We start from the raw sequence: 27,241 nt of genomic DNA on the forward strand, positions 1-27,241 counted from the left end.
AACCATCACTGTATAGACTAGCTTTTGTTGTATAATTGAAAATCCAAATTTAACAAAATAAAGGCAATTTCATTTCATGCATTTCCGAAACACGACAAAAAGCACTACAGTATAAAAAATGGAGTTGTTCCGTAACCGAACTACAAACCACGCTATTTACATTGGGTTTACCTTTCGGCGTAGCTGAAATTGATGAGCCAATAGATTTTAACGAGGGGTAACTACCCCCGTGCTAGTTAGCGGGGGTAGGGGAAGGGGTAGCTTGCTACCCCTCCCCCCCACACACTGGTGATTTGCTTCACTTCACTTTTGGCTCGGACAATGAACCGACGTCTGTCTATTTTCCTCGTTTTTTGACAGCCTTAATCTCTTTTTGCTTTTCCTCAGACTTTGTGTGTTTGAAGTTGGCCTCGCCCTTTGCAGTTCATCATGCGCAAGTGCCCTGGGATTGCCAGCCGCCCTTGCGGTACCTTCATGTCTGGGGTGGATACTGATCCTCACACCCTTTGTCCGCAGTGTCGAGGCCGACGGTGTGATAGTGAAAATACATGTAGTGAGTGTAGGGAGTGGTCTGCCTCCAAGTGGGAGAGGTTTGCCCGCTGGCGTAAGAAGAAGTCCAAGAGGGACCGTTCTCCTTCGAGGGTTGCCTTGAAGGAGGAAGGCTCTCGGGACTCTTCTTCTGCCGCCCAAACCTCCTCTGAAGCTCCCCCTCGTCCTGCTCCTGTTGAGAGGCCGCAGAGTGGGAGCGCAGGCCCTAGTTCTGTTTCCCGACCTCGGGGTGCGGGAGAGGGCGTCGCCTCCCATAGCGGGGCGGTTCCCCCTCCTCCTCCGGGGGAGGATTTTGATAATGTTAACTCCATGTTTAATGATGATCTTTTTCAGCTTTGGGGTTCCTTGGGGCTTAAGGGCCTACCCTCCAAGGAAGCCCTGTTTGACCTTATTCAGTTGGGGGCCGCTGTCAAGCAGTCGCCGGTGATAGCAGAGGTAGATCCTCTGTCTATCGTCGACGTCGTGGTGGCAGAGGCTTCCGACGAGTGTGGTCAAACCTCTGCGGCGCCTGATGGTGATGACGTTGCTGAATGCTCTCCTCCCCCTTCTGTACATCCTTCGGAGGGGGAAGGGGGTCCTACGGGCTCTCCTGCGGCTAAGTATCCCCTTCAGGGGAGCACTCTGACTGAGACTCCTCTTCGTAGGACTGATGATCCTGACGACCTCCCTCGTGGCCGCCTTCGCCGTAAGGCTCATCGTCCGCTTCACCGCAAGGGCCTCCCGTCTCCCTATAAGGGTGTCAAGAGGCGCCTTTTCGAGTGTTCTCCTCCGTCCTCCGATGGGGACTCTCCTCACCAGAAGCAGTCTGTAGCAGAAGCGTCCTTAGACCTCTCCGGGGATCGTTCTCGTTCTCCTACGCCTTCCAGACCTTCGACTTCCTGTGCAGACGGCCAGCAGCCTGATCTCGTCAGCCGACGGGCACCGGTCCCTCGGGGCAAAGGGATGTCGCCCACGGTGTGGGCACTTCCCTTGCGCATCAGGGTTCCCTTGCGCATCAGGGTTCCCTTGCGCATCAGGGTTCCCCTGCGCGCCCTTCTGCGCGTTCACACGTAGTTACACACCAACGCTCTCCTGCTCGTCAGCGTTCTCCTGATCTCCAGCGCTCTCCTGCTCGCCAGCGCTCTTCTGATGATCAACGGTCTCCTGAGAGCACTAGATCTCCTGCTCGTTAACGCGCACCTGCCCTTCCAGTTCCTGACACACGCCCTGTGCGCCCACGCTCACTCACGCGCCCTAGAACTCCGGTTCAGGACTTGGGCAAGGACTTAACTTCTCCTCGCCCTCGCGATCCTGCTCGTCAGCGCTATCCTGCTCATCGGCTTTCTCCTGCGCAGCAATGCGCGCGGTCTCCTGCGCGTACATCTAGAGTTCCTGCACGCCCACGCGCCTCCCCTTCCTGAGCCCACTCGCGAGCGTTCGCCTTTGTGCGTCGCGCCGACAGTTCCTGCACAGCCCTCTACACGCCGTCTCCCTGGTCGCCCGCGTTCTCCAGCGCGACAGCGATCTCCGACGCGTCAACGTTCTCGTTCTCGTCAGCGATCTCCTGCGCGTCAACGATCTCCTGCACGTCAGTGTTCTCCTGAACGCCGGCGATCTCCAGATCCTCCGCGTGATACATTGCCTGCGCGCAACTCTCCTATGCGTCAGCGCCCAGCAGATCCGGAGAAACATGGTCCCCTGCGATCAACTCGCCCACGCGCGGCCGCTCGCCTGCGCGTTCTATGCGCGGTCGCTTGCCAATGCGCCATCGCTCGCCTGTGCGCCATCGATCGCTGACTCGCCATCGCTCGCTGACTCGCCATCGCTCGCCCACGCGTCACAGGTCTCCAGGACACTATCAGTCCCCTGGCCTTCAGTGGTCTCCTGAGCACTCTCGTTCGCCAACGCGCCAACGCGTTCACTCGCCCACGCGCCAACGCGTTCACTCGCCCACGCGCCAACGCGTTCACTCGCCCACGCGCCAACGCGTTCACTCGCCCACGCGCCAACACATTCACTCGCCCACGCGCCAACGCGTTCACTCGCCCACGCGCCCACGCGCCAACGCGTTCACTCGCCAACGCGCCCACGCGCTCACTCGCCAGCGCGCCCACGCGCTCACTCGCCAGCGCGCCCACGCGCTCACTCGCCTACGCGCCCACGCTCGTTTGTCTCCGCGGGATTGCGCTCCCGCGCTCCAACAGCCCCTCGCATGCGACTCTTGCGTGTCGCCCTTGCACGAGCGTCAGCACGACCCCTGTTCGCGTCGGGTTCCGCAACTCGCGGCAGCTGCAGGGACGCGTGTCGCCAGGTCGCTGTCGGGATCGCCTCCTCCTAAGCGCAGGTCTCTTTGCAGGACAAGGATTGACCTTCGGAGAGGTCAAGGCAACTTTCTTCCCATTCTTTTTTACAGGCAGGTGCAGTGGTGTCCACTCCGAAGGATCGCCCGATCCTCTTCCCTCCAGCGGGAATTTCGGACTCTGTGTCTGTGACTCGGCAGTCCTGGTTTGGTCCTTTGATGCGGACGTTAGTGAAGGTTATGAAGCCGGCACTCGCCGATCCAGGACACAAGCCAGCGACGGCCTCGCCCCCTCTGAAGAGAAGGAGAGGAGTGGACTTCGTGGTGACTTCTCCCAGGGAGAAGTTGTTTCCTAAGAGGTCCGTCAGGAAGGCCCCGTCCCCTTCGCAATCGTTTTCTCCTTCTCCCGTAGACGAGGCTTTTCCGTCCTCGGAAGAGTCCAGTGAGGCGGCGGTCCCCCCCTCAGCACCAAGGGGGGAGTCACCTCCTCGTGGAGGAGAATCGTCTCGTGCAGAAGGGGCCTACCAGACCACCTTGCTGGAGTCTTGTATCCCGCCCAGGAGGGAACCCAAGGACTCCAAGACTTTGCCGAAGATTTCTGCACGTATTCGTCAGGAACCAGCTAGACCCCGGGAGAACGTCCACGTGTTTCCCTAGGAAGAGTTCCGGGGACATGAGACTTAGCTGCCAGTCCGCAGGGAGGGGAGCAGCAAGAATCTGAGCATGCCTTCTGGCAGGTCCTGGGCCTGATGAGACAGCTCAACGGGTTCATGGACCCTGTGATTGCCCCCCGTGAAGGCAAGGACACGGTCCTGGATCAGGTTTATGGGACTCAGAAGCCCCCAAAGGCCAGCGCGGCTCTGCCCTGGTCCCAGGGGCTGAAGAGTGCCAGAGCCAGGGCTAATGCTCAGCTCACAGTACTCGCTACCTCCAGTCGTTCCTCTGCCGGGAACAAACTCCTCCCACTTCCTCGTCTCCAGCAGAGGAGGTATTTTGAGATCATGGGGGAGTCTAGCCTCGCTCTTCCCCTCCACCATTCGGTAGAAGAGCTTACTAGGGGAGTTCCTCTTGAGAAGTTCTCCGCCCCGGCAGGTGACGTTCTCGGCGTCGGAGATTCTAATCCATGAGAAGGTCGCGAAGTGCGCCATGCAGGCCACTTCGTGGCTGGATGATGTCTGGCTAGGGTCTCTGGGCATCCTATTGCGCTCTGAGGATCTGTCTAAGGAGAGCAATAAGAAGGCCCTGGAGACCTTCCTCCTCTCGGGCACTCGCTCCATCGAGTTCCTGGCACATCAGGTTACCAACCTGTGGGCCAACTCGGTGCTCAAGTGTCGTGATGCGGTGGCCGAGAAGATTCATCCGAAAGTCCCCGCCGTGGACGTCAACAGGCTCAGACACGCCTCCCTCCTCGGGGGGAATTTGTTTGAGCCCCAGGACATGGAACGTACAGCTGAGAGGTGGAGGAAGTCGAGTCAGGACTCCCTCCTCCAAAGGGCCCTTGCATCTCGGCCCTACAAGCCTCCAACTCCACAGCAACATCAGCAGCAGCCTCGCAAGACACCGAAGCAGGCGCCGGCAGCTTAGAAAGTGGTGTCTAAGCCCCAGCCCTTTCCTGCCAAGGACAAGAGGGGCGGTAAGTCCTCCCGGGGAGGCAAGACTCCTAGAGGGAGCGGCCGCGGCTGCAAGCTGTAGGAGTGGCAGTCCCCCCGCGTGTCCACCTGTGGGGGGATGCCTTCTAAGTTGCGTGCACAGGTGGCAGCAACATGGGGCCGATGCTTGGACGGTCTCCGTGATCGGCCAAGGATATCCCGTCCCATTCACGACGTCTCAACCTCCCCTGACAGGGAATCCAGTGTCGTTGAGCTCCTATGCCATGGGATCGGTAAAGGGGCTAGCCCTTCGGGCAGAAGTCGAGACCATGCTCAAGAAGGATGCTCTCCAGGAGGTTGTCGACGGCTCCCCAGGCTTCTTCAGTCGACTCTTTCTTGTAAAGAAGGCGTCTGGAGGCTGGAGACCCGTCATCGACCTCTCAGCTCTGAACAAGTTTGTCAAGCAAACTCCGTTTAGCATGGAGACAGCGGACACGGTCAGACTTGCGGTGAGACCACTAGACTTCATGTGCACACTGGATCTAAAGGACGCGTACTTCCAGATCCCAATCCATCTGTTTTCCAGGAAGTACTTGAGATTCAGCCTAGACAGCAAGACCTACCAGTTCAAGGTGCTGTGCTTCGGTCTCTCCACAGCACCTCAGGTGTTCACCAGAGTGTTTACCCTGATTTCGTCGTGGGCACACAGGAACGGCCTCCGTCTCCTCCATTATCTGGACGACTGGCTGATCCTAGCAGACTCGGAGTCGACCCTTCTTCGACACCGAGACAGGCTTCTGGGACTTTGCCAGGATCTGGGGATCATGGTAAATCTCGAGAAGTCCTCTCTGCAGCCGTCCCAACGACTGATTTATCTAGGCATGTTGTTAGGTACCAATCTCCACAAAGCCTTTCCATCAGACGACAGGATAACAAGGCTGAGGAGGGTGGCGGAACCCTTCCTCAGGCGAGAAGAGCTTCCTGTCCAATCGTGGTTGCGTCTCTTAGGTCACCTGTCCTCCCTGGCCCGTTTGGTTCCAAACGGCTGTCTCAGGATGAGATCCCTGCAGTGGCGGCTCAAGTCCCGGTGGAATCAAGGATCCGATTCCCCGGACTTCCTGGTCCCGATAGGACCTTCGGAAGAGGCGGACCTGCGGTGGTGGCTGGTCGACGAGAACTTGCGAAAGGGAGTGGATCTTCTCGTCCTCCCCCCGGAATTGACACTGTTTTCGGATGCGTCAAAAGAAGGGTGGGGGGCGCACATTCTGAACCAGAGGACCTCAGGCCTTTGGTCAGAATCAGAAAAGTACCTGCACATCAACCTGCTAGAAATGGAGGCCGTTTTCCTGGCTCTTCAACAGTTCCAAGGGACCCTGGCGGGTCACTCCGTGGTGGTGATGAGCGACAACACCACGGTAGTGGCTTATATCAACAAGCAGGGAGGTACTTTTTCGCAGCAGCTATCCCATCTTGCAGTAGAGATTCTGAGGTGGACCGAAGTCCACTCGATAACACTATTAGCTCGCTTCATTCCTGGCAAAAGGAATGTGCTCGCCGACAGTCTGAGCAGGGCTTCGCAGATAGTGAGTACCGAGTGGTCTTTGGATCCTCAGATAGCCAACAAAGTCCTGACTTTGTGGGGTTCCCCGACCATGGATCTGTTCGCGGCAGCTTTGAATTTCAAACTGCCCCTGTACTGCTCCCCAGTCCCGGACCCCAAGGCACTCTGGCAAGATGGTTTCCAACAACAGTGGGACAACATCGACGTGTACGCCATCCCACCATTCTGTCTGAGGAGAAGGGTGCTCAACAGGACCAGACTATCGGTCAACTTGTCGATGACTCTGATAGCTCCGCTGTGGCATCACGCGGAATGGTTTCCGGACCTTCTGCAGCTCTTGACGGAGCTCCCGAGAGAACTTCCCCCACGACACGAGCTACTCAGACAACCACATTGCAACATTTTCCACAGAGCCGTAGCATCGCTTCGGCTTCACGCCTGGAGACTGTCCAGAGTCTCCTCACAGAGAGAGGCTTTTCGCAACAGGTTGCAGAGAGGATGTCTCGGCACCTGCGAAAGTCCTCAGAGGGAGTCTACCAGGAGAAGTGGAGAGTCTTCTGTGGTTGGTGTCGTGGGAGGGGTATCTCTCCACTCGATGCCACTATTCCAGCAATAGCGGAGTTTCTCGTCTATTTGCGGGAGGTAATGCGCCTTTCGGTCTCAGCGGTGAAAGGCTATCACTCAGCCTTAAGCTTGGCTTTTAGGCTGAAAGGAGTGGACATTTCTTCCTCGCTGGAACTCTCTTTACTCATACGTAGCTATGAGCTTACCTGCCCTCAGTCGGAAGTGAGACCTCCTCCTTGGAACGTGGTTCGGGTCCTCAGGGCTCTTAAGAGACCTCCCTTCGAAGCATTACGCCAGGCCTCTGATCGCCACCTGTCTTGGAAGACAGCTTTCCTGCTCGCTTTGGCCTCTGCCAAGCAAGTTAGTGAACTTCATGGTCTCTCGTACGACGTCGCCCATTCAAGGGGATGGGGGGAGGTAACGTTCAGGTTCGTCCTCGAGTTTGTTGCCAAGACTCAGAACCCTGGAGTGCCGGACCCACGGTTCGACTCTTTCAGGGTCGCGAGTCTCCGTTTTGTAACAAGCGACCAGGACCAGCTGCTACTATGTCCAGTGAGGAGTCTGAGGTGTTACTTGAAGAGAACAGCTGCAGTTCGTCCTCAGGTGCAAGCATTGTTTGTTAGCACAGGCAGGACGAAGAGGAGGGTCACCAAGAACACCATCTCAGCTTGGATTCGAAGGGTTATCCATCACGCCTTGAATCCGGACCCTCTTCTGGCACACGACGTCAGGGGCATCGCTACATCCCTGGCCTTCAAGAGAAACTTCTCTGTGACGCAGGTACTTCAAGCTGGGGTCTGGAAGCGTCAGACAACCTTCACAGCCCACTACCTGCAGGACGTGACCCACAGGAGCCTCGATACTTTTTCTATCGGCCCTGTGGTGGCTGCACAACAGCTGGTCTAACCTCAGGCTCCTTTATGGACAAGTAGCAGTAGGTTGAGGGCGTTGTTACCCGGTTTTAGTTTGCGTGAATGAAAGAGTATGTCTGAAACCCTAACTTCTTTCTTCATCCTCCCCTCTCTTAGGGAAGCAGCATCCTGGTCTCCGCATAGCTGACCTCAACCTCTGCAGGTAAACCTTGCTTCCTTGTGTTCCTAGTATTAAGCTTAATACTGTCGCGTGCCCCATACCCTGACGAGGTGGTATTGGGAACGTCCTATCCTGGATTCCTATCTAAAGGTCTCAAGGTCAACTTCATAGGACGAGTCACGCTCTTTCCTCCACACACACACAACTTGTGAGGTGCAGGGACTCCCTTTCTCGAGTGAGGATCACTTGGAGTCGGAGTCCTCGGGTAAAGCCAAAGTCAGTAAGGCTGGGGACTTTGCACCCTTCCTAGGGGGTAAGTCACCCAATGTAAATAGCGTGGTTTGTATTTCGGTTACGGAACAAATGACAAATTCGGAGATAATTTGTATTTTTCCTAACCATACAAACCTTAGCTATTTATACATATTTGCCCACCAGCCCTGTCCCCCAAGTCAAGTCCTACCTCTAAGTGAAGTGAAGCAAATCACCAGTGTGTGGGGGGGAGGGGTAGCAAGCTACCCCTTCCCCTACCCCTGCTAACTAGCGCGGGGGTAGTTAACCCTCGTTAAAATCTATTGGCTCGTCAATTTCAGCTACGCCGAAACGTAAACCCAATGTAAATAGCTAAGGTTTGTATGGTTAGGAAAAATACAAATTATCTCCGAATTTGTCATACTATTCTTTTGTTTACGTTTATCTCTGATCATGACAAAGAAACGAATGTATTTACACCTCTGTGTTTAGGTTAAATACCAAGTATTGATTATATGATGATTGTATTATTACTTATGTTTTCTTTATCAGATTATCTTAGATCTTTGAAATAAAGGAAATGAATGTGATTCATATGTTTTCCTAAACACGCTGCCTAAAACAGAAACCCTCCGTTAGTTTACTGTACACTCCATCGTCGATCATAATGAACAAATGAATGCAATAAACACAAATGATCAAGGTGATCACTAATGATATTAAGAGCTTTTTGTAAATATTATGTTATTAAAAATATTTTACTTAACATATCCATATAAATTCCTACATATGTAGCAAAACAGGAAAACCATTTTGTTTGCGTTTAATCAACAATGGCAAACTGCCGCTAATGACAGTATGATAATTCTAAACTGTTACAAAGGATAATTGTCCATTCCATATCCAAAATACTTTTCCAAACTAAAGTTATAGGTTTTTAAAGTCCTCGAACAATTGAGTTACCACTATAACGTTCAATGTGACAGATGGTGCGAGATTGGAGAAAGTAAGTTTCAGTTATATCAAAAATCAATCATGATTCAAATTAAATCATAATTGATTTTCAATATATCTGCAAATTTGTGAAGAAACAAAGATTTCATTTGTTATATATATGTATATATATGTGTGTATATATATATATTTAGAGAGAGAGAGAGAGAGAGAGAGAGAGAGAGAGAGAGAGAGAGAGAGAGAGAGAGAGAGAGAGAGAGAGAGACATTCTCTCTCTCTCTCTCTCTCTCTCTCTCTCTCTCTCTCTCTCTCTCTCTCTCTCTCTCTCTCTCTCTCTCTCTCTCTCTCTCTCTCTCTCAGGTGTTGCATTTGAAACAATGAAATTGTATTTAGAAACATTGGATTAAAGATAAATAACCTAACCTTTTTTTTTTTGGCTATCTTTTAGGTTGTAATGAAGACGAATTTGAATGCGACTCTGGAAATTGTGTTCTGAAAAGCAAAAAATGTGATGGTGTAGTGGACTGCTTGGATGACTCTGACGAGCTGGGATGCACATCTACTTCGCCATCACCAACATCTACCCTTTTGCCAGAAACTACATCTATTGCTTCATCTTTATCCAAAAACCCTACATCTACCATAGCATCAACAACCTTTCCCTCAAATCCTTCTGCTTCAACTTCAAGTAGCTCCACTGCCTTTACAACCACCACTGGAAGCCCTTCAACTTCAACTCTCACTAGTACAATTTCAACTTCAGCCCTAACTAGTATGTCTTCCACTTCAACTATCCCTAGTAAAACTTCAACTCTTACTAGTATATCTACTTCAACTCCCACTAGTACAGCTTCAACTTCAGCTCTTACTAGTACATCTTCTACTTCAACTATTACTAGTACAACTTCAAATTTAGTTCTTACTAGTACATTTACTTCAACTCCCACTAGTACAACCTCAACTCCCACGAGTACAACGTCAACTTCAGCTCTTACAAGTACGTCTTCAACTTCAGCTCTCACTAGTAAGTCTCCAACTGAAAGCTTGACATCCACTATCTCGTCTACAATTCCAAGCACAAGCTCTACGAGCACCCCAGTGGTTACAACATATACAGTTGCATCCTCTTCATCGAGTACTTCAATTCCTGGTGAGTCATTGCATTGGAGCCCTATAGAAAGATATTTTAGTGAAAATGTATTATTTAGATCCATTATAACTCTGTACTAATATATTGTGAATTTTTGGTATAATTTTGTATTTTTCATATTATGGCAAAATACTTATTATATGGCTGCAATATGCAAAGTGTTAGGAGGGTTGTCTGTAAAGCCAATTGCAAATCCATAACTTTGCACCTATATCCTCTGTTCAATGTCCATTCTCTGACATTTCACATCATGCAATCACTCATAGAAATAACATACCTTTATCCAAGACCCATTTCCATACCAAACCAGTCACTTACATTCATACATACTCTCTAGCACACTCTTTACTTCCATCATAAAAATTAGTGGTATCTCTACTGGAAAAATAGAGGCGTTTTTTTTTCATAAAGTTTTAACATATCCAACTTTTTAAATTTGCTTTTTCCTGATTGGTACAGTTAAGGACATGGCTTCTGAAGACATGGCACTGTTCACGATGTTTAGCTCTAACAGGGATACACATGTATCATGGTCTTGGTACAACAAAGAATTTAGGTTGTTCTTGAGAAATTTAAAAATAGAATATTCTTAAATTAACTGTTGAATATTGGAAATATATTTTGGGATCTTATGGCCTCAGTAAATTAAAATGAACTAGCAAGAAGATTAAAAAGCTTAAATAGTTGGATTTTATTTCATAATCATGAAGTATTAAGGCCAGTTGTATTATTGAAAATGTAATAATATAATTAGTACATAAGAGAATAACTTTGTGAAAATCATTCAAATGACTTAGGCTGACATAAAAAAGGATAGCCAATGTATGGCATGCCATGGATAATTCAAGCCCTCAATGTGACCTTTAGCAATGGCAAAAGGAGGCAGCTATAATTACTTTAGATTTATGAAATATCTAAATAGGAAAGTGAGTACCATACAAAGGGACATGTTTTGGTTTGATGAGAATTCTGTTCTTATCGATGCAAAATCAAGTACCAAATTCCATATGCTTAGATATATAAAAAGTGAGATGTCATAGGAAGAATTATTGGAAAATACATAAAGTTCCTCAAAACCACAGCGATTATCTTAAATTTTGAAGACAAAAATGAAGAAGCAGTCCTATGTAGGCCTAAATAGTTATTTGTACATACTGTACGCCTTGAATTAGCCAAAAAAACTTTAGATAGAGATGTGAATTATGCTAGGCCCTTAAAAACACACTATTCTTGCTAATGTTATTCCAAGTTTGATTGAGCCTATTTCACCACCTATTACAGCTACCGTATATTCAGCCTTCTCCTGTCCAGCCTTCTAGTACTCTATTAGTAGTAGCTTAGAAATACAGTATTTTATTTACTTCTCAGGCTGAATTTAATGTATGGGGTATCCATCATTGAAGCACCTATTGCAGATTAAAAACATCTCGATAATGTCTCCATCTATATATCTATCTACTGCTGGGTGTAATGTCAGAGTACTTATATATAATAAGTATGAGATAACTCCTTAAATGAACATGAAACCTTAAATGAACATGAAGATGTATGTGCTACGCTACTGAGTCTTCAGTTCAAAACACTTCTCAATTAAATTTAGACTAAATATCTGCTGAGATCCATCCACAGGTAACATTCAAAGATAAAAAAAACAAGACAAAGATTAGGAGACCATCCTTGAATTTTGCAGGTTAGCATAACACAATAGTAACATCTAATTGAAGTAGATGAACTGGAGAATATTTTATAAAGTAATGGTTCTTTTATTAATCATCTGACAAAATTGTCAGGGCCTTGGTGAGTTTGAGAGCTTTTGATGCCAGAACATTCACCATTAATTATTTGTCTACAAGAAATTGTTAGACAACAATAATCCATGCCAGAGAGTAAAGACGTCTTTTGTATGTTCGTTGTGACATTCCATAAATAATAATAGACCTGCAAATCAATCCCAACAAAGATTTTACCATATACTTAATTTTCCTACCATCTAACAACATCATTAGATATAATGGTATGATTGGGCAAGTTAACTAGCTTCCACAATCCTCTTTATTGGTTGGAGACATGAAAGGTAAACTTACTTTAATGGATAGATTTTAGCCAATCCAAAAGGATATCTTTTGTCATTGCTTTTAGAAAATGAAGATATAGGGTTACCTAACATTGGTGAATCTACACATTTTTGTATACCGACTGGCACTTTGCTACATAATGACCTATCAAATATAAGTTTGAATTGTTTTGTTAACTTTAGCAGGAGAATGTTAGTAATAATGGAAGCTCTGTGATAAAAAGATCATCAAAGTGGTGCCTAATCAAGAAGACTGGCCAAAATTGGAAGAACCCAGTGAATTAGTAGGAGATGTCAAAGAATTTAAAACTATTCATGATGCTATTGATCAATTCGGTGGTAATCTTCTTCATAGGACAGGAATAAACTGTAATCCCAAAATCACTGGCTTATTTGCAAGTTAACTCTTACCATAGCGGTCCTTGGAAATCAAAATGCAGAACATCATCTTTAGTGTGGATAAAACTTTGAAAGGTTGTAGGAAATTTCACACCAAGTTTTCCTCCAGTTTTATGAGTTGGTGGACAATGTATTACAAAGTTCTTAGATTAAGTAATGCTCAGGCTGAGCATGTTGCTAACTTAGGTTAAACTACCATATAGTAATACTTTTACAGATGGAAGGAGAAAAAGAACACTGACTTTACGCACAGTGAGGAAGACTTGCATAATCTTTTCTTCATTAAAACAAGTTTATTTTCATATCAGCAACTTGCAATGATACAGTCCCAGGCCCTGACAACATTATTTATGCAAGGCTATGACATGTATTAACCCTCTGGGGATCCGATAATGCAATGACATGGAAATATTTATTGTCGAAAGTGATCCGATGATGTGAATTGCCACATCGTATAAAACATATTTTGGGGGGAAATTCGGCGTAAATACACACGTCACTTATTTATGGTTTTAATCCCTCCTTGCTTCACCAGCTGTGGGTAGAAGCATTCAGTCCCCATTGTGATTGTGATGGTCTCATGTTTTGTATATACAGTATTATAAGCATGCCAAACATAAAGAACAAAATCTCCTCGAAAGTGAACTGTTTTTCATTTGAGTAGCATGCTACCACTCAAACAATTACAGAGAGCACAAAATTATAGTAATCAAATATGAAACCATATGTATGAGCCATAGTAGGTACCACTACACTTAACGATTTTCTCATTTCTGTTCCACCTCCAGCAAAAAGACATTCAATTACCTTATGTAACATGTCTGAGGTGGTATGTTTATTTCATTTTAAGGTATCAAGCTTGTCCATTGATTTGACATCCTACTACTAGGAACAGCAAGATAAATTTTTAGAGGCCTGAAGATGAAATTTAATTTAATAGTCTTACTTCTTCCCTTAACTCTCATCATGTAAAGATAAACTCATTAAATAATTTACCTCTGTTTTCTTGTTTAGGTACTTGTGGACCATGTTCATGGAGGTGTCATGATAGTTCATGCATACCAGAGATCAATCGCTGTGATGGTTATGGTCATTGTCCTGATAACTCTGATGAAGTAGGATGTTCAAAAGGTATGGTATGTTGTGATGACGCTACTTTTCAGAGATCAATTAATTTTGGAAAACATTAATGAACAATACATTTTGGCTAAAATGAAAAGATTGTGGTTATTTTTATCAAAGTGATTTCACATGTATGGGATACTAATTGTATTTTTATGAATGATGAAAATTGAAGTATAAAAAGTAACATGAGGGATGAAAAATTCAAGGAACCTCAAATATTTTCCTTTGTGTTATATTTATAGTTTTATGAATATTTCTTGTTGAATGGGAAGGTAAAGTAATGTACTTTTGAAGAAAGTTGATAGACATTAATTATATACCCAACAAGCTAGACATCAGTAAGTTTAGAGGTAAAAGTTCAACTTTTGTAAGTAAGTTCAAGCCTTATACATAATTTCACTCACTCGGATAAGGAATGTGGTGAAGGACAGCTGTGTAGCTAAAAATTTGATTTCTTTTGAATTGGCTTTGTATCCTAATACTGCAATGAAGTCTGTTATATGTCTGGTTCACTCAGTGTCCTCTATTCATCCTTTAACGAGCATGACTGATGACCTTTGGCTTGTAATTTTAGAAATTCCGATTATTTATATTTTTTGCTCGGAGAATTTCTATTTGTTCCTACATGTAATGCAAACCTGAGACCTTTGATAGTACAGTAGTATTAGTAGTAGTAGTAGTTGCTGATAGATGGTGGGCAATCAGGGCACCAGGTAGCATAACCCTCAATTGACTTTGTCTTCTGGAGAATATAGATGTACTTCTTGGCGTCATCATCAGGCAGTTTTTAATGTTTAGTTTTTTTCTTTTAGATTGAATAAATGGTTTTCCAGTCTTGTTCAAGGGATATTATGGAATGAATATGCAGTATCTCTTGGTAACTGTAATTGTAGTACAGTTCTTTTACTACCTGCCATTAGCTAACATACTCATTCCAACTGGTGGAATGTCTGTTGCTGCTCTATCCCTCGTATATATGGCTGACGACACAGCGTGAGCCTAAGGAAAGTTTTCCATGGATGTCGCTGGTGCTCCATTGGCAGAAGAGTTAATCCGCTACCGTGTATAGAGAGGAATAACTTTCAGTGTCTGCTGATACCAGAAGGTCCTTAAGACTTATCACTTGGATGTTGTGTTCTCTGTTTTGTGAGACTGTTGTCAAGTGCATTCACAACTCCAGAGAATATGAATTTCAAGTTCTTCCTTCAATTTTTCTGGAACTTCTGAGAAGTACAAGTAGAAGATAACATGGTAGAAGTCCAGAAAGTCTGATCGATAGGAGTTATGTATGCATAACTCCAACCATTTCTTTCCCCGTGGGAGAGAGAATGCTGTATCAGGAACCTTTCTTCTTGAGTTAGTGCCAAGAGCTGTCCTATAGTTGGGAGGAAAATTGGCCCACACAACATTAGAGAGGGTTCTGAAAACTTTGTGGGGGGGGGGGTCACACCTTTCATCTTTTTCAGCATCTTGACAGGAAGAGAAAGAGTCGAGACTTGTCCCATAGTGGAAAGAAACAATAGTTCTCACAGCATTCCTTTTGTTTATACACAATGTCAGTCGTCACGAAGGCCATAGCAATTCCTCTCCTTCCCCTAGACGAACACACTTATCTTTTTTTGAGAGAGAGAGAGGTATCTTTTTTTGAGAGAGAGAGAGGTGTTTTGTGCTGAAGATATTGATACACATTTCTACTGCTGCATCACATTTGCTGTTGCAAAGATCTAGTCTAGAGACAGCAGCCAAATTTTTGGAACACATACTGAGGAAGAAGTTGCCAAGCACTTGATAAGTGATCATTCTGATTCTTTGAAGTCTCTCTGGTTCTTCTGCATGGTTTTGTGGAAGGAGCAGCGGTGTACCAAAACCTAACTTCCAGGAAGGCGTTGAAATATGAGGTACAAGGGCTCACGCCCCTACTACCAGTACCAAATCAAGTAAGAGACGAGGCACAAGGGCTGTTGGTCACGAAGAAAAGCCTTGCTCTCATGCCTCTCCTGCCAGAGATGTTCCCCAGATGCTTCAGTGACTCTTCCTTCATGCACATGAACTTTAAAGGCTGACTCGAGAGATATGCTAGAGGTGTTGTCCTCTGGAAACGATCATCACCACATACACATTCGTTGCTAAGCTCATTATTACCTACCTCTGATCAGCTATACGCTCCACACTTTCAATGTTATACAAACACGATCATTCACTTATGACTAACCATGAGAACAGTATGAATGTCTACACGAGTGAGATTCCCCTGACCCATATCTCTCCACGTACTGTATGTGTGGGACTGATGGTACATACCAAGAATTTATCTACTTTGACCAACTGAGTGATTAGTACACCCTTGGCAGATCTTTCCCTGTGTATGGGTGGGAGGAACTGTAAATATCTGGAACATATTTTCATGAGAGGACAGCCCTAGTATATTTACGTCGTACGCGAGATGAGAGGTTACATATTGGGAACGTTCCTTTCCCCGAGAATATGTATCGGTACACTGTTCAAGTATCTACTGTGCTCATATAATAACGCGATTGGACACCTTGTGCCAGTTCTTCAAGAACTTTGGCATCTGCCTGGTTCCATTATTCCCAGTGCTGTATGGAATACCTTTAGAAAGGGGACCCTGTGATAAGTTTCATAGCTTGTATGGGTTATGAGTTCTTCCATTTATGAGCTTGGAGTTTCCTCTTGCTTTTTAACTTTGTGTCTCCTCGTAACAGGAACATTCCCTTTGCGTTCTGTCTCAGTAAGACATGTCTTCTCTTGGTTGTTTCCCATGGGATCGGCCTTAATCAGGAATCATACAATCAACAGTTGTGATCAAGAAACATGTTATCGACAACTGTGACCTGGAACCATGTGATTGGCAGCTGCGGTCAGGAACCATATGATCAGCAGCTGCAATTGGGAGCCTTACATTCAGCAGCAGCTGTGATTGGGAAGCATGTGATCAAGAATCAAGCGATTTGTAGCCACACTCTGAAATCATGTTATCAGGAACTTGTGCTCATTCTTCAGGTAATAGTGACCCTCAAATCAACCAATGACTAGTTCAGCCCTCAAATCAACCAATGACTAGTTCACCTATTCCTGTTACCTGTTTCTTCACAGCGCTCAAACCGCACTAAAAAAGAGGAAGATGATGTCACCAAAACATCAGACTACCAATCTGGTTAGTGAGGGACTTCGCCCAATTGCTTGGCATGGTTTTGTAGGAGGAGCGGTGTTGTATCAAAAGGCCACCCCTGTGAGGGTTTTTTTTTAGTAGGAGATACAGAAGCTCACTTCCCTGCTTCCAGTGATCAGTTTCAAGCAAGATTGAGCACTAGCACTGGTGATCAAGATGTGGGTATCAGCCCACTTCCCTTTCTTGCCTCTCAACGTTCTCGGGAGTCATTGGTGTCAACAATGCTAAAGATCTCCCTCTGGGCTGATATTTCTTCCATGACCAAGGTCTCCTGAAAGGTAGAATTATAGAAAATAAGACAGGTTTATAATGTTGTTCTTTAGAAAATAAAACTGGTTTATTATGTATGTGGTGTTCTGAATGTTTTTGATAATAATTCATAGCGGAAATCCATAGTTATTGAGTTATGGTGGGTCGACTACCATAAATGAAAAGTTATGCCTTTGCGCTAGGTATCAACAACAATTAGCCTACGTTCAAAACTCCTCAAAATATATTTTATTTGTCTAATCGTGTTAAGATTTAAATTAACTTTTATAAAGTTTTTTCTGTCAGGCATCATCATAAAAAAGTCATTGTAAAAAGAAAAAGTTACCTTAATCAAAATAGAGTAACAGTAATGATAATGTCAAAACATTTGAACTTTTGTTTGCTACTTGTTAAGACTTCGGGACACACAGAGTGTTTTCCATTCCAATTTTTGTGGAATTCGTGGCAGTGCTCCTCATATAAAAAATACCTCCTTTTACTTAATTGAGCTAATGATTTATTGTTTTTGCTCTGCCGTATGCTCACTTCGCGTGTTATTAAACATTATCTCACCTCTCCTAGGTTCTGGCAAGCGTACTATGTTTTGCTACTCGAATTGGCCCCATGAGTTAGTATTTTGGTGTTAATTGTCAATTATACAAACTTAGAAGGGTGAATACACATTTAACAAAGGGGTGTGTTGTAGCTTCGGTCTCCATCTGTTCGAACATGAACTTGCCTTCCATTTCCAATGATCAGTTTGAATTTATCAAACTATTTTTCTACCCTAACCTTTCATTATTAGCATGATCAATAAAATAAGAGCTATTATTATATTGCATATTCTAATATTTAACATAAATAACAAAAAGGTTTAAAATATAAAACGGGCCTTTTATTATGTTTGGACAAGTAACTTTCAAGAGAAGCACTGTCTATCAGTGCTTTTTGGAACTACAGTACCTGGTGGAAGGAGGCTCCTATGATATGTGATATGACAACAAAAGGAGCAAAATGGGTATTTTTTTTTCTGGGTTGATCTGTGACGGCCGGTGAAAAGGGTCCTTCTTTACACTTTTCTAATATAAATCTTCCAAATATACTAGAGAAAGATAAAAGCATGGAATGCAGAGGTTACTACCATCGCGCGATCACCTTGTTGGTGTCGTGTATTTAACAAGGGCGCATGAAAACCACTATTCACAGGCTGTCTTCCATTTAGATAATCCCTTCATCAAAAGGGAGGGCCGTGGCAGGCCCTAGAGAATACAGTTGGGCTACCCCACCGACACCCACTACTCGCGCTCTTCAGATCATCCTTCGGTTTGGACTTGCCCGCAAAGTCTATAAGTGTTTTGCTCCGTGCTTTTTGCAAGTGATTGTCGTTAATTCAACATGACTGACGTTGCTACTACACCTTTACCAATGTTAAGTACCATAGTTTGTTTTGACAGTTTATTTTAGTACCGGGCATTTGTTCTATTTCCAGTATTGTGGATTTTAGTTTTGGAAGCGGTTGGCCTGCCTTGGTATCGGCAGCCATTTTGGGTATTGTTTGCTTCGGTAGTTTTCAAGTTAATTTTGCCCATCTGGTACTCTGTCATCTAGGTTATATCACTTACGTTTTATGACCAATTTTATTATCATTATTTATTATTGGTTTTTACTATGGTATTTATTTGCTAGCAATTCCAATTTGGACCTACGAAGAATAGCAATTTAGTCTTTGTTATACTCATGTACACGCCTCAGGAAGGTGCTCGTTTTAGACTATATCTTTATTTGTTACGTTGTCGTTATTATTCGTTCTTGGTTATTACAATTACTAAGAAAAAAGCAATCAAATTTATTATTTTTCTTACATTATTGTGTGATGTTAGTTTTTTATTATGTAACCTTGAGAGCGTGAGCATAGAGTGCTCGTTTTTCTGTTTCTACAGTTACGAGTTACCCCTTCTCTCGTTTTCTTTATTAAGCTCGAGTAAGGGAGGTGGATTTCCCGTTTTCCGTTTTTATACGATCACGAGTTATTCCTGCCTCCTTTTATTCTCCGAGTTGATGATATTACGTTTAATGATATTCACGTTTTATTGTTGTGGTTACTGTTAATATAGCTAGCACTATTATAGGTTACGTTAGTGTATGAGTCATTAGTTGGGGTCACTTTATGCCGACACCCTTAGCTCCGCCTTGAGTTATACTCCGCTATAATGGATACTCATTGGGTGAGAACTAGTCAGATACTGTATTTGGAGTGCATCGGTGAAATCCGGCATTCAGACTCCGGCTGAGGCCTTTTGCACACGAACCTTTGTCATGATTGATCACAATTACATTATTACGGTCCCTTTTTTCATCGAATCTCCGGCTTCACTGGAGATAACACAGACATTCAGTATTGAGGAATGTTATCGTACCGCTGAGGGTCACGATTTCACGATGACGGACCTTTGTCACCGAATCTCTGGTACAAACAGAGATCAATCAGACGATCAGAACCGGAGTTAACAATTTGATCAATCAGACGATCAGAACCATGGTTCGAACCCTTTTTCATGAATAATCACAATTTCGTTATTACGGTCCTTTTTCATCGAATCTCCGGCTTAACCGGATATCACACAGACGTTCAGCATTGAGGTTAATATTAGTTTTCCTCTGATGTTCACGTTTTCACTATGACGGACCTTTGTCACCGGATCTCCGGTGGCAACAGAGATCACTCAGACCACGGGTGGCCAATCTTTGGTTTTAGCTGTAAAGGAAAGGATTTAACATGAATACAAAGTAAACTGTACTTACTTTAATGACACTTTGAATTTGCGTTGATAATATTCATTAGCTATTCTTGAAAGTCCTAATGAAAATATATGAACATAGCAATTTTAAAGAAAAGTCATTCAATTTACTATCTTTGGGGTATAGTGTGCCACTTGTAATCGTGCAATGCGCCACTGTTGGTGCATCCACCATAGGTTGACCACCCCTGACTCAGACGTTCAGAACCGTGGTTAACATTATTTTACCGATGAGGTTTATAGTTACATGTTATGTGGTTACTGGATATTAGTATTCTATTGATTCATCTGTTCACTGACCAGTGTCTCAAGGAACAGTAGATAGCCTCTCATGGCATGGTTGGTTTCGACCTGGCTTTTCATTAGAAGGGGCTAGCGTTCGGTTCCAAGTACTGAGTAGAAATTTATTTCTATTTGAACACGATGTTGTATGGATATTTATCTATATTTATTCATATTTATAATTAAATATATGCATAAATATAGACATTATTATTAGTTATAGTTATACGGCTGATCCCAGCCTGTGAATAGGATCACTAACCAGAGTTTCAAGGAACATCCAGACTTATGTCCCCTTTCTTTTACAGAAGGTCCGCCTACATGGTATGGTTCCCGGAGTCATGAACGCTCTGCTACGAGCTGTCCTCCCGACTCCTGACCCATGATGTAAGTTAGTTCTAATATGTTTCCTTTTTGGTATCCTTTGGCGATGATTTAATTTGATCCGGATTAATGTATGAATTGCTTATTGAGGAGAATGGTCTTCTCCTTCATCACTAATCCCCTAACTTCTTTCAGGACGATGATGAATCTCTCCGGCTTGCAAGAGCGGCTCTCTGCCCTTGGGTATCAAGGTTTGGAAGGAATGCTCCATCTAGAGGACCCTATCTCCTCGGAGTGCCCTCTCTAGGGTTGGACATCGACCCCATGGACGGGCAGGTAGGTGGTGATGAGTTTTGAACCTTCAGCTTTGCAATTACCTGCATCACCGACCTAGGACCCTCAAAGGATCCTGATGTTCATATTGCCTTGCATAAAACCGTGACTGCTAAAAGCCAGGGGTAGGGTTAAAGAGCAGATACAACACATTCTAGGGCAAGCCAAGGGGCTATGACGGAGCTCAAAGATATGGTGGTGAGTCGGATCCGTTCAGGAACTCGGATGACTCCCCCTACAGCCCCAGGCGTATCGAAGTAGCCTCCTTCGATAAAAACAACACATAGAAATTTGCCTTACATGTCCCATATATAGATGGAACCATAACTCTGGATGGCATAGACGACTGCCCTCTGGAGGACCTAGAATTTACTCTCAGGGACTAGAATTCCCATTCAACGGATTTGTTCGATTGAAAGAACATGCCTTGGTTAGGTTAGACAAGGTATCGAAGGTAACGGTATTATTTCCTAAAGGGCAGGCCCGATCTGTCTGGACCAGGATGGTGTCGGTCTGGGGGGGTACGATAATTCCAAGCTCACCCCATTGAACCCCACACAATGGGGAATACGCCATATCTACAACTGCTCTCATTGTTGCCTTGCCCATTGTGGATAAATGGACAGGTCTTACTATTCAAGCTGACAAAGAAGGTTCGGCCATTCCTCCTCGGGGAAACCCTAGCCTCGATTTATCCCACTGAGACTTTGTTTTGGATATTCATGAAGAACCAATCTTTGCCCTTCCAATTCGACCTACATGTTTGGTGGTCTGATCGGGTTAGTTGTGGGAAATACGTTCTGTCTGAGGCCTCTATCAGACAGGAATCGAGCAGGCTGATAGTTTCCTCCTGGTGGGGTAAAACCCTCTTCCCTCAGGAGGAGGTGAACAAGGTTCTACAAGATGATACGAGAGCAACCCAAAATTGCAGGAAAGGCGGGGCCTCACTGCCAGAAAGAAGGTCGAAGACCAAAAGCAAGCTTTTTTCAAGAAGAAGCATAGAGTTGCCCTCTACAAAACGAACCGGGGTCACTGCCATCAATAGTCAGTTACCCACTCGACATCACAGTCTTCCTTTGATTCGACGCCTATGCATCCGGATCCCCCCTCATCAGGTGGGGTACCTCAGTGATTCCCCAGGTACACAGCCCAACCCCGTTTGGATGCTCTCGCCTGCATACAGCCCTAGCTCCGAACCCTCAGGTTCCTTTCGTGGACACCAGAGAGGAAGATACAGGAGTAGAAGACAGTTCCGCCATCAAGGCGGACCTAGGGAAAAGGGGGCTCGGGGAAGGAAAGGACCTAAGTTCACTCCCTCACAACGAGGTGGTCCCGGTAGGGGAGAGACTTTACCGCTTTCAAGACCATTGGACCTTCGGTCCGTGGGCTCATAGCATAATTTCTAAAGGTTTGAGGTGGAAATGGCCACAAGGTCCTCCTCCTCCACCACTGACCTTCTCCCAGAAATCCACTCCCATCCTGAAAGAGTACACCACAGAGTTACTCAAGAAGAAATCAATCAAACGGGACCGATCACCGAAGTTCCAAGTCCTCCTGTTCACAATTCCGAAGAAAGGCTTGTCGGCATTGAGAGTGAACCGGGACTTGTCAAAGCTAAACTCTTACATTCTCTGCGACAAGTTCCGGATGTTGACTATCTCTCAGGTACGGACCTTACTTCCCCGTGGGGCCGTCACCACCTCTGTCGATCTTACCGACGACTATTATCATGTGCCTATAGCTCGAACTTCTCTTCTTATCTGGGTTTCCGCCTAGGCAGGAAAGCCTTTGCGTTCAAGAGATGCCCTTCAGCCTCAACATTGATCCCAGGATATTCACGAAACTGGGAGAGACAGTGTTAGAACAACTCAGGAACCAAGCGATACAGATCATGGCTTATCTGGATGGTTGGCTCATTTGGGCCCGGTCGGCCATAGAAGGCAACAGAGCTACGAAGGAAGTACTTCGATTTCTCGACAACCTGTGTTTTCGGGTCAATCTCCAAAAGTCTTGCCTGCAACCATCAGGCCACTTAGAATGGTTAGACATTCACTGGGACCTTTCGAAGCACACGTTGTCTCTCCCTTCCAAAAAGGTAAGAGGAATAGCTTCCAAGATCAACGATTTTCTCAAACACAAACAGATGTCCAGAAGAACCTTAGAAAGTATCATTGGTCTTCTCCAATTCACTTCAATAACATAAATTCAAAGACATCAATCGAGTTTGGAGAAAGAGAGCTACAGTACCTTTAAGAGACAAGGTCTCGAAGATCCCCTCTGTCTTGAAAATGAGACTACGCCCATGGTCCGAACCGAAGAACCTCTCCAAATCGGTTCCTCTACAATTCCCACCTCCACAAGAGACATTCCATACAGCCGCGCCTCCAAGTGGATGGGGGGGATTACTCCGAACATCAGATGTTTCAGGGATCTTGGTCACCCGCCATGAAACAGACCCATATCAATGTTCTCGAAGCCATGGCAGTATTCTTGACCCTGAAGAGACTCTCTCCTCCGAGGTCGAGCCACATCAGGGTAGGGTCATACAGCACAGACGTCGTACACTGCGTCAACAGGGGAGGATCCAAGTCACTCAACCTGAATCGGATCCTGGTCACTATCTTCGCCTGGCCAACAGAAAAGAACTGGATGCTGTCAGTAACTCACCTTGCGGGAGTCCAGAATGTGAGAGCAGACTCACTAGCCAGGACGAATCCACTGGAGTCAGAATGGTCTCTAGACATAATTTCATTCCGGTGGATACTCAGGAACCATTAGAGGAAGGTTTACCTATTTCCCCCAGTGAATCTTCTAATGAGACTTTTACACAAACTACGCTCCTTCCCGGGGGGCAGTGGCTTTAGTACCACCTCACTGGCCATGAACAGTTGGTTTCCTCTTCTCCTTGAGTTGAAACCCCGTCCCTTCCGAATTCCGTTCCCCAAACTGACTCAAGTAATCCAAACTCACTGGGTCAGATTGCTCAAGGATAGCCAAAACTCTGACTTTGTGGACTACAGGAAGTTTGCAGCTAGTAGAGACGAGAACATTGAACCGGAAATCGATCTCTTCATCGAATCAGAAAAAGGGACTCGACAATTCGCCAATATGATTCGGCCGTTAACAACTAGCAGATTCCCTAAGAGTTCAGACCATACTCATATGTCTCCGAATATAGACATCTCTTTCTTCAGGTTCTTATTTGGCAAATGCCTAACAGTTAGCACTTTAACCACCATCAAGTCAGCTTTGAAGAAGGTCTTCCTTGTTGGGTTTAACATTAACCCAGCTGATTCCTATTTCTCATCTATTCCAAAAACATATGCTAGGCTTTGACCTTCGGTTCGGCTACAAAAGGACTCTGGTCTATGAACGGTGTCCTCAAAACTTGCGCCGGACACAGACAATGAATCCTGCTCTTATCTCTCTTCTTAGGAAGACTTTATTTCTAACAGCTTTGGCCTCAGGTGATGTAATATCAGAACTAGCAGCTCTCTCACGAACCCGGCAAACATAGATTTCCTCCCTTCAGCCGAAGAACTCCTTTCTCCAGACAATGCTTTTCTAGCTAAGAAATGAGGATCCGCAAAATAGGTGCTCCCCTCGGAAGATTATTCTTCTTCCTCAGGATCTTTTCTCTGTGTTCAGTCACTACTCTCAAGGCCTTTTTTAGCTAGAACTGCCACCCGCTCGTCTGGCCCCTCGGTTATCGGGGAACAAGGAGGTACTATTTCCATTCACGGTATCAGGCAACAAATCCTCTACTTCTTTGAACATACTAATCCGGAATCATTTCCCCAGGCTCATGATATACAGACAGTAGATACCTATATCAATTACTTCCAGAACAGGGACTTTGATGATTTTGAAAAAAATATACGGGTTGGAAATCCCCTATGGTTGTCAAACGCCACTACAGTGGAACCTCTACATCCGAACGTATCTACATCCGAATTTTCCAACATCCGAAGTAAAATTCGAGCAAATTTTTGACTCTACACTCGAATTTTATTTCGACACACGAAGTAAACATTACGCCATTGAGTGTCGAGTGCTCAGTTCTCTGTTCTTGTGTGTATCGTGTGGTTGTCCTCTGTTTGGTCTTTTATTAACAGTGCTTATTTTCTTCCTTTTCTCACATTTCCTTTGTGATTTTACCTATAATCATGGTGCCTAAGAAGCTAAGTTTCAGTACAGGAAGAAGGCAATTCTTTCATTAGAATTGAAGCAAGAAATTATAGAAAAACATGAGAGCAGTGTGCATGTGAGTGATACTGTATGACTAAACAATATGGCTGGAATAGGCCTATGATCTCGAGGATCATCAAGCTAAAGGCAGCCATTAAAGCAAATAACCATCGAAGGGGATCACCATTATTACAAGACATTGTAGCAATACCCTGGAAGAGATAGAGCGCCTTTTATTGATAGGGATAAAGGACAAAGAGATTGTTGGCAACGATCATTTGTGAGAAGGGCCAGCGTGATGAACAGAAAGAAAGGAAAAAGTGAAGCAAAGAAAACTAAGATAGTGTTAACAAGCTCTTTTAAATAAGACTTCTCTCTTTTTCTGTTTCTCTCTAAACATAGCATTAACATGTTCTTTAAATAAACTCTCTCTCTCTCTCTCTCTCTCTCTCTCTCTCTCTCTCTCTCTCTCTCTCTCTCTCTCTCTCTCTCTCTCTCGTTCTTCTTCGCTGTTGTAGTGTTAGATACGTCTACGTCTATTATTTTTTTCCGAGAGAGAGAGAGAGAGAGAGAGAGAGAGAGAGAGAGAGAGAGATTGAACAAAAATGTGTTTAGAGTACTTATGATTTTTAACTGCGTCAACGAGTTGAACAACAATTAAATGAAACTAAGAAAGTAATAACAGCTAATCTGAATTCCTTTATTAACTAAAACAAATATTGATTCAAACACACTCGTGTGCGTATGCACAAACACACACACACACAGGTGCAAGAATTTTGCTACGGAGTAAGAGAGACGGTCAGGGAGGAGGTAGAGATGGTGACTGCGATAACATACCGTAACTCGTCACTGAAAGTGATGAAAATAAAAAATCAAAAGAAAAAAATGTGAAAAATATGAAATATAAAAATAAAATAAAAAATTAAATAAGCTTAGTTAGATTAAAATTTCCGTAGTGTAAGTTACGGTATGTTATCGCAGTCACCATCTCTACCTCCTCGCCGATCGTGTCTCCTTGTGCGTGTGTGTGTGTGTTTGCGAATACGCACACGAGTGTGTTTGTATCAATATTTGTTTTAGTTAATAAGGGAATTCAGATTCGCTGATATTGTTTTTTTAGTTACATTTAACTGTCTTTCAACTCGTTAACGCTGGTAAAAATCATATGTACACAACACATTTTTGTTTAATCTCTCTCTCTCTCTCTCTCTCTCTCTCTCTCTCTCTCTCTCTCTCTCTCTCTCTCTCTCTCAGAAAAAAAAAATTAATAGACGTCTCTAACACTAACAGTGAAGAAGAACGAGAGAGAGAGAGAGAGAGAGAGAGAGAGAGAGAGAGAGAGAGAGAGAGAGATAGAGAGTATTTATTTAAAGAACATGTTAAGACCATGTCTACCTTCTCGCCGATCGTCCGTCTCCTCCTGGGTAGCAAATCCTACACCTGCGTTGGCCTGTCTCTAAGGTAAAGTGGCAATAAAACACATTTTTTATTCATTATTTCTTTATAATTATCTTTTTTACATGCTTCTTTCATATTATGCAGTTATGTTATTGTTATGCGTAATTATGTGTAGCCATTTATTAAGGATTTATTATGGGTTTTAGGCTGAGGAACGAATTAAATGAATTACCATGTATTCTTATGGGAAAATTCGTTTCGACATCCGAATATTTTCTACATCCGAAGTTGGTTCTGGAACGGATTAAATTCGTATGTAGAGGTTCCACTGTATCTAAAGATCTTACAGGCCCTAAATACCCGACGATGGCAGCGGGGAGCCTTTTCCCTCTCCATTAATCTCTGCTTATTCTTTTCTTCCATCTCTTCTCTTCTCCCTCCTACCCGCCACTCACACCACGTCGCCACTCTCCTGGGTAGTTCGATAGCCCTATGATATTTGCCATGTTTAATTCCTATGGTTTAACTGTTATTGTAGTTACCGTTCCTTTAAGGTTAAAATATGCTTAGACATGTAAGGTTTGATGCCTTTTGCGATTCGACACTCAGTTGATTCCTTGTTGTCTTAGTTATTTAGCCTTACGCTCCCTATGTCATTTGGCTAGTTGGTAATTGGACGTTTCTTACATTATTATATTATATTGTTGTCGTACATGGTGATTGTATTCTCCGTATTATGTTATTACTTTATTGGGCTTGGAAGGCATTCTCTGGTACATTTTCACCGGCCGTCACAGATCGACCCAGAAAAGGGATTTTGACGAAGGAAATATCTATTTCTGGGGAGAGACCTGTGAGGCCTGGTGAAACCCTTCCCGGTTATTTTTGTACGGACCCACCCTTTCCTTGCCAAGCCATATGTTCTTGCAGAAGGATGACCTGGAGAGCG

The 27,241-nt window shown here is 44.6% G+C and overlaps 1 protein-coding gene across 3 annotated transcripts in view; it reads left to right on the forward strand.

Annotated features, from left to right (window-relative positions):
* The window catches only part of LOC137632323 (atrial natriuretic peptide-converting enzyme-like), a 229,331-nt gene that overhangs the window by 106,258 nt on the left and 95,832 nt on the right, over positions 1 to 27,241 (forward strand). For all 3 annotated transcript variants that reach the window (XM_068364244.1, XM_068364247.1, XM_068364245.1), the window contains 2 exons: positions 9,228 to 9,929; positions 13,417 to 13,533. In XM_068364244.1, the coding sequence (XP_068220345.1) occupies positions 9,228 to 9,929; positions 13,417 to 13,533 (819 nt within the window). The remainder of the gene's footprint in view (positions 1 to 9,227; positions 9,930 to 13,416; positions 13,534 to 27,241) is intronic.

The sequence above is a fragment of the Palaemon carinicauda genome, chromosome 41 (genome assembly GCF_036898095.1).
Source record: "Palaemon carinicauda isolate YSFRI2023 chromosome 41, ASM3689809v2, whole genome shotgun sequence".
In the NCBI taxonomy this organism is placed as follows: domain Eukaryota; kingdom Metazoa; phylum Arthropoda; class Malacostraca; order Decapoda; family Palaemonidae; genus Palaemon; species Palaemon carinicauda.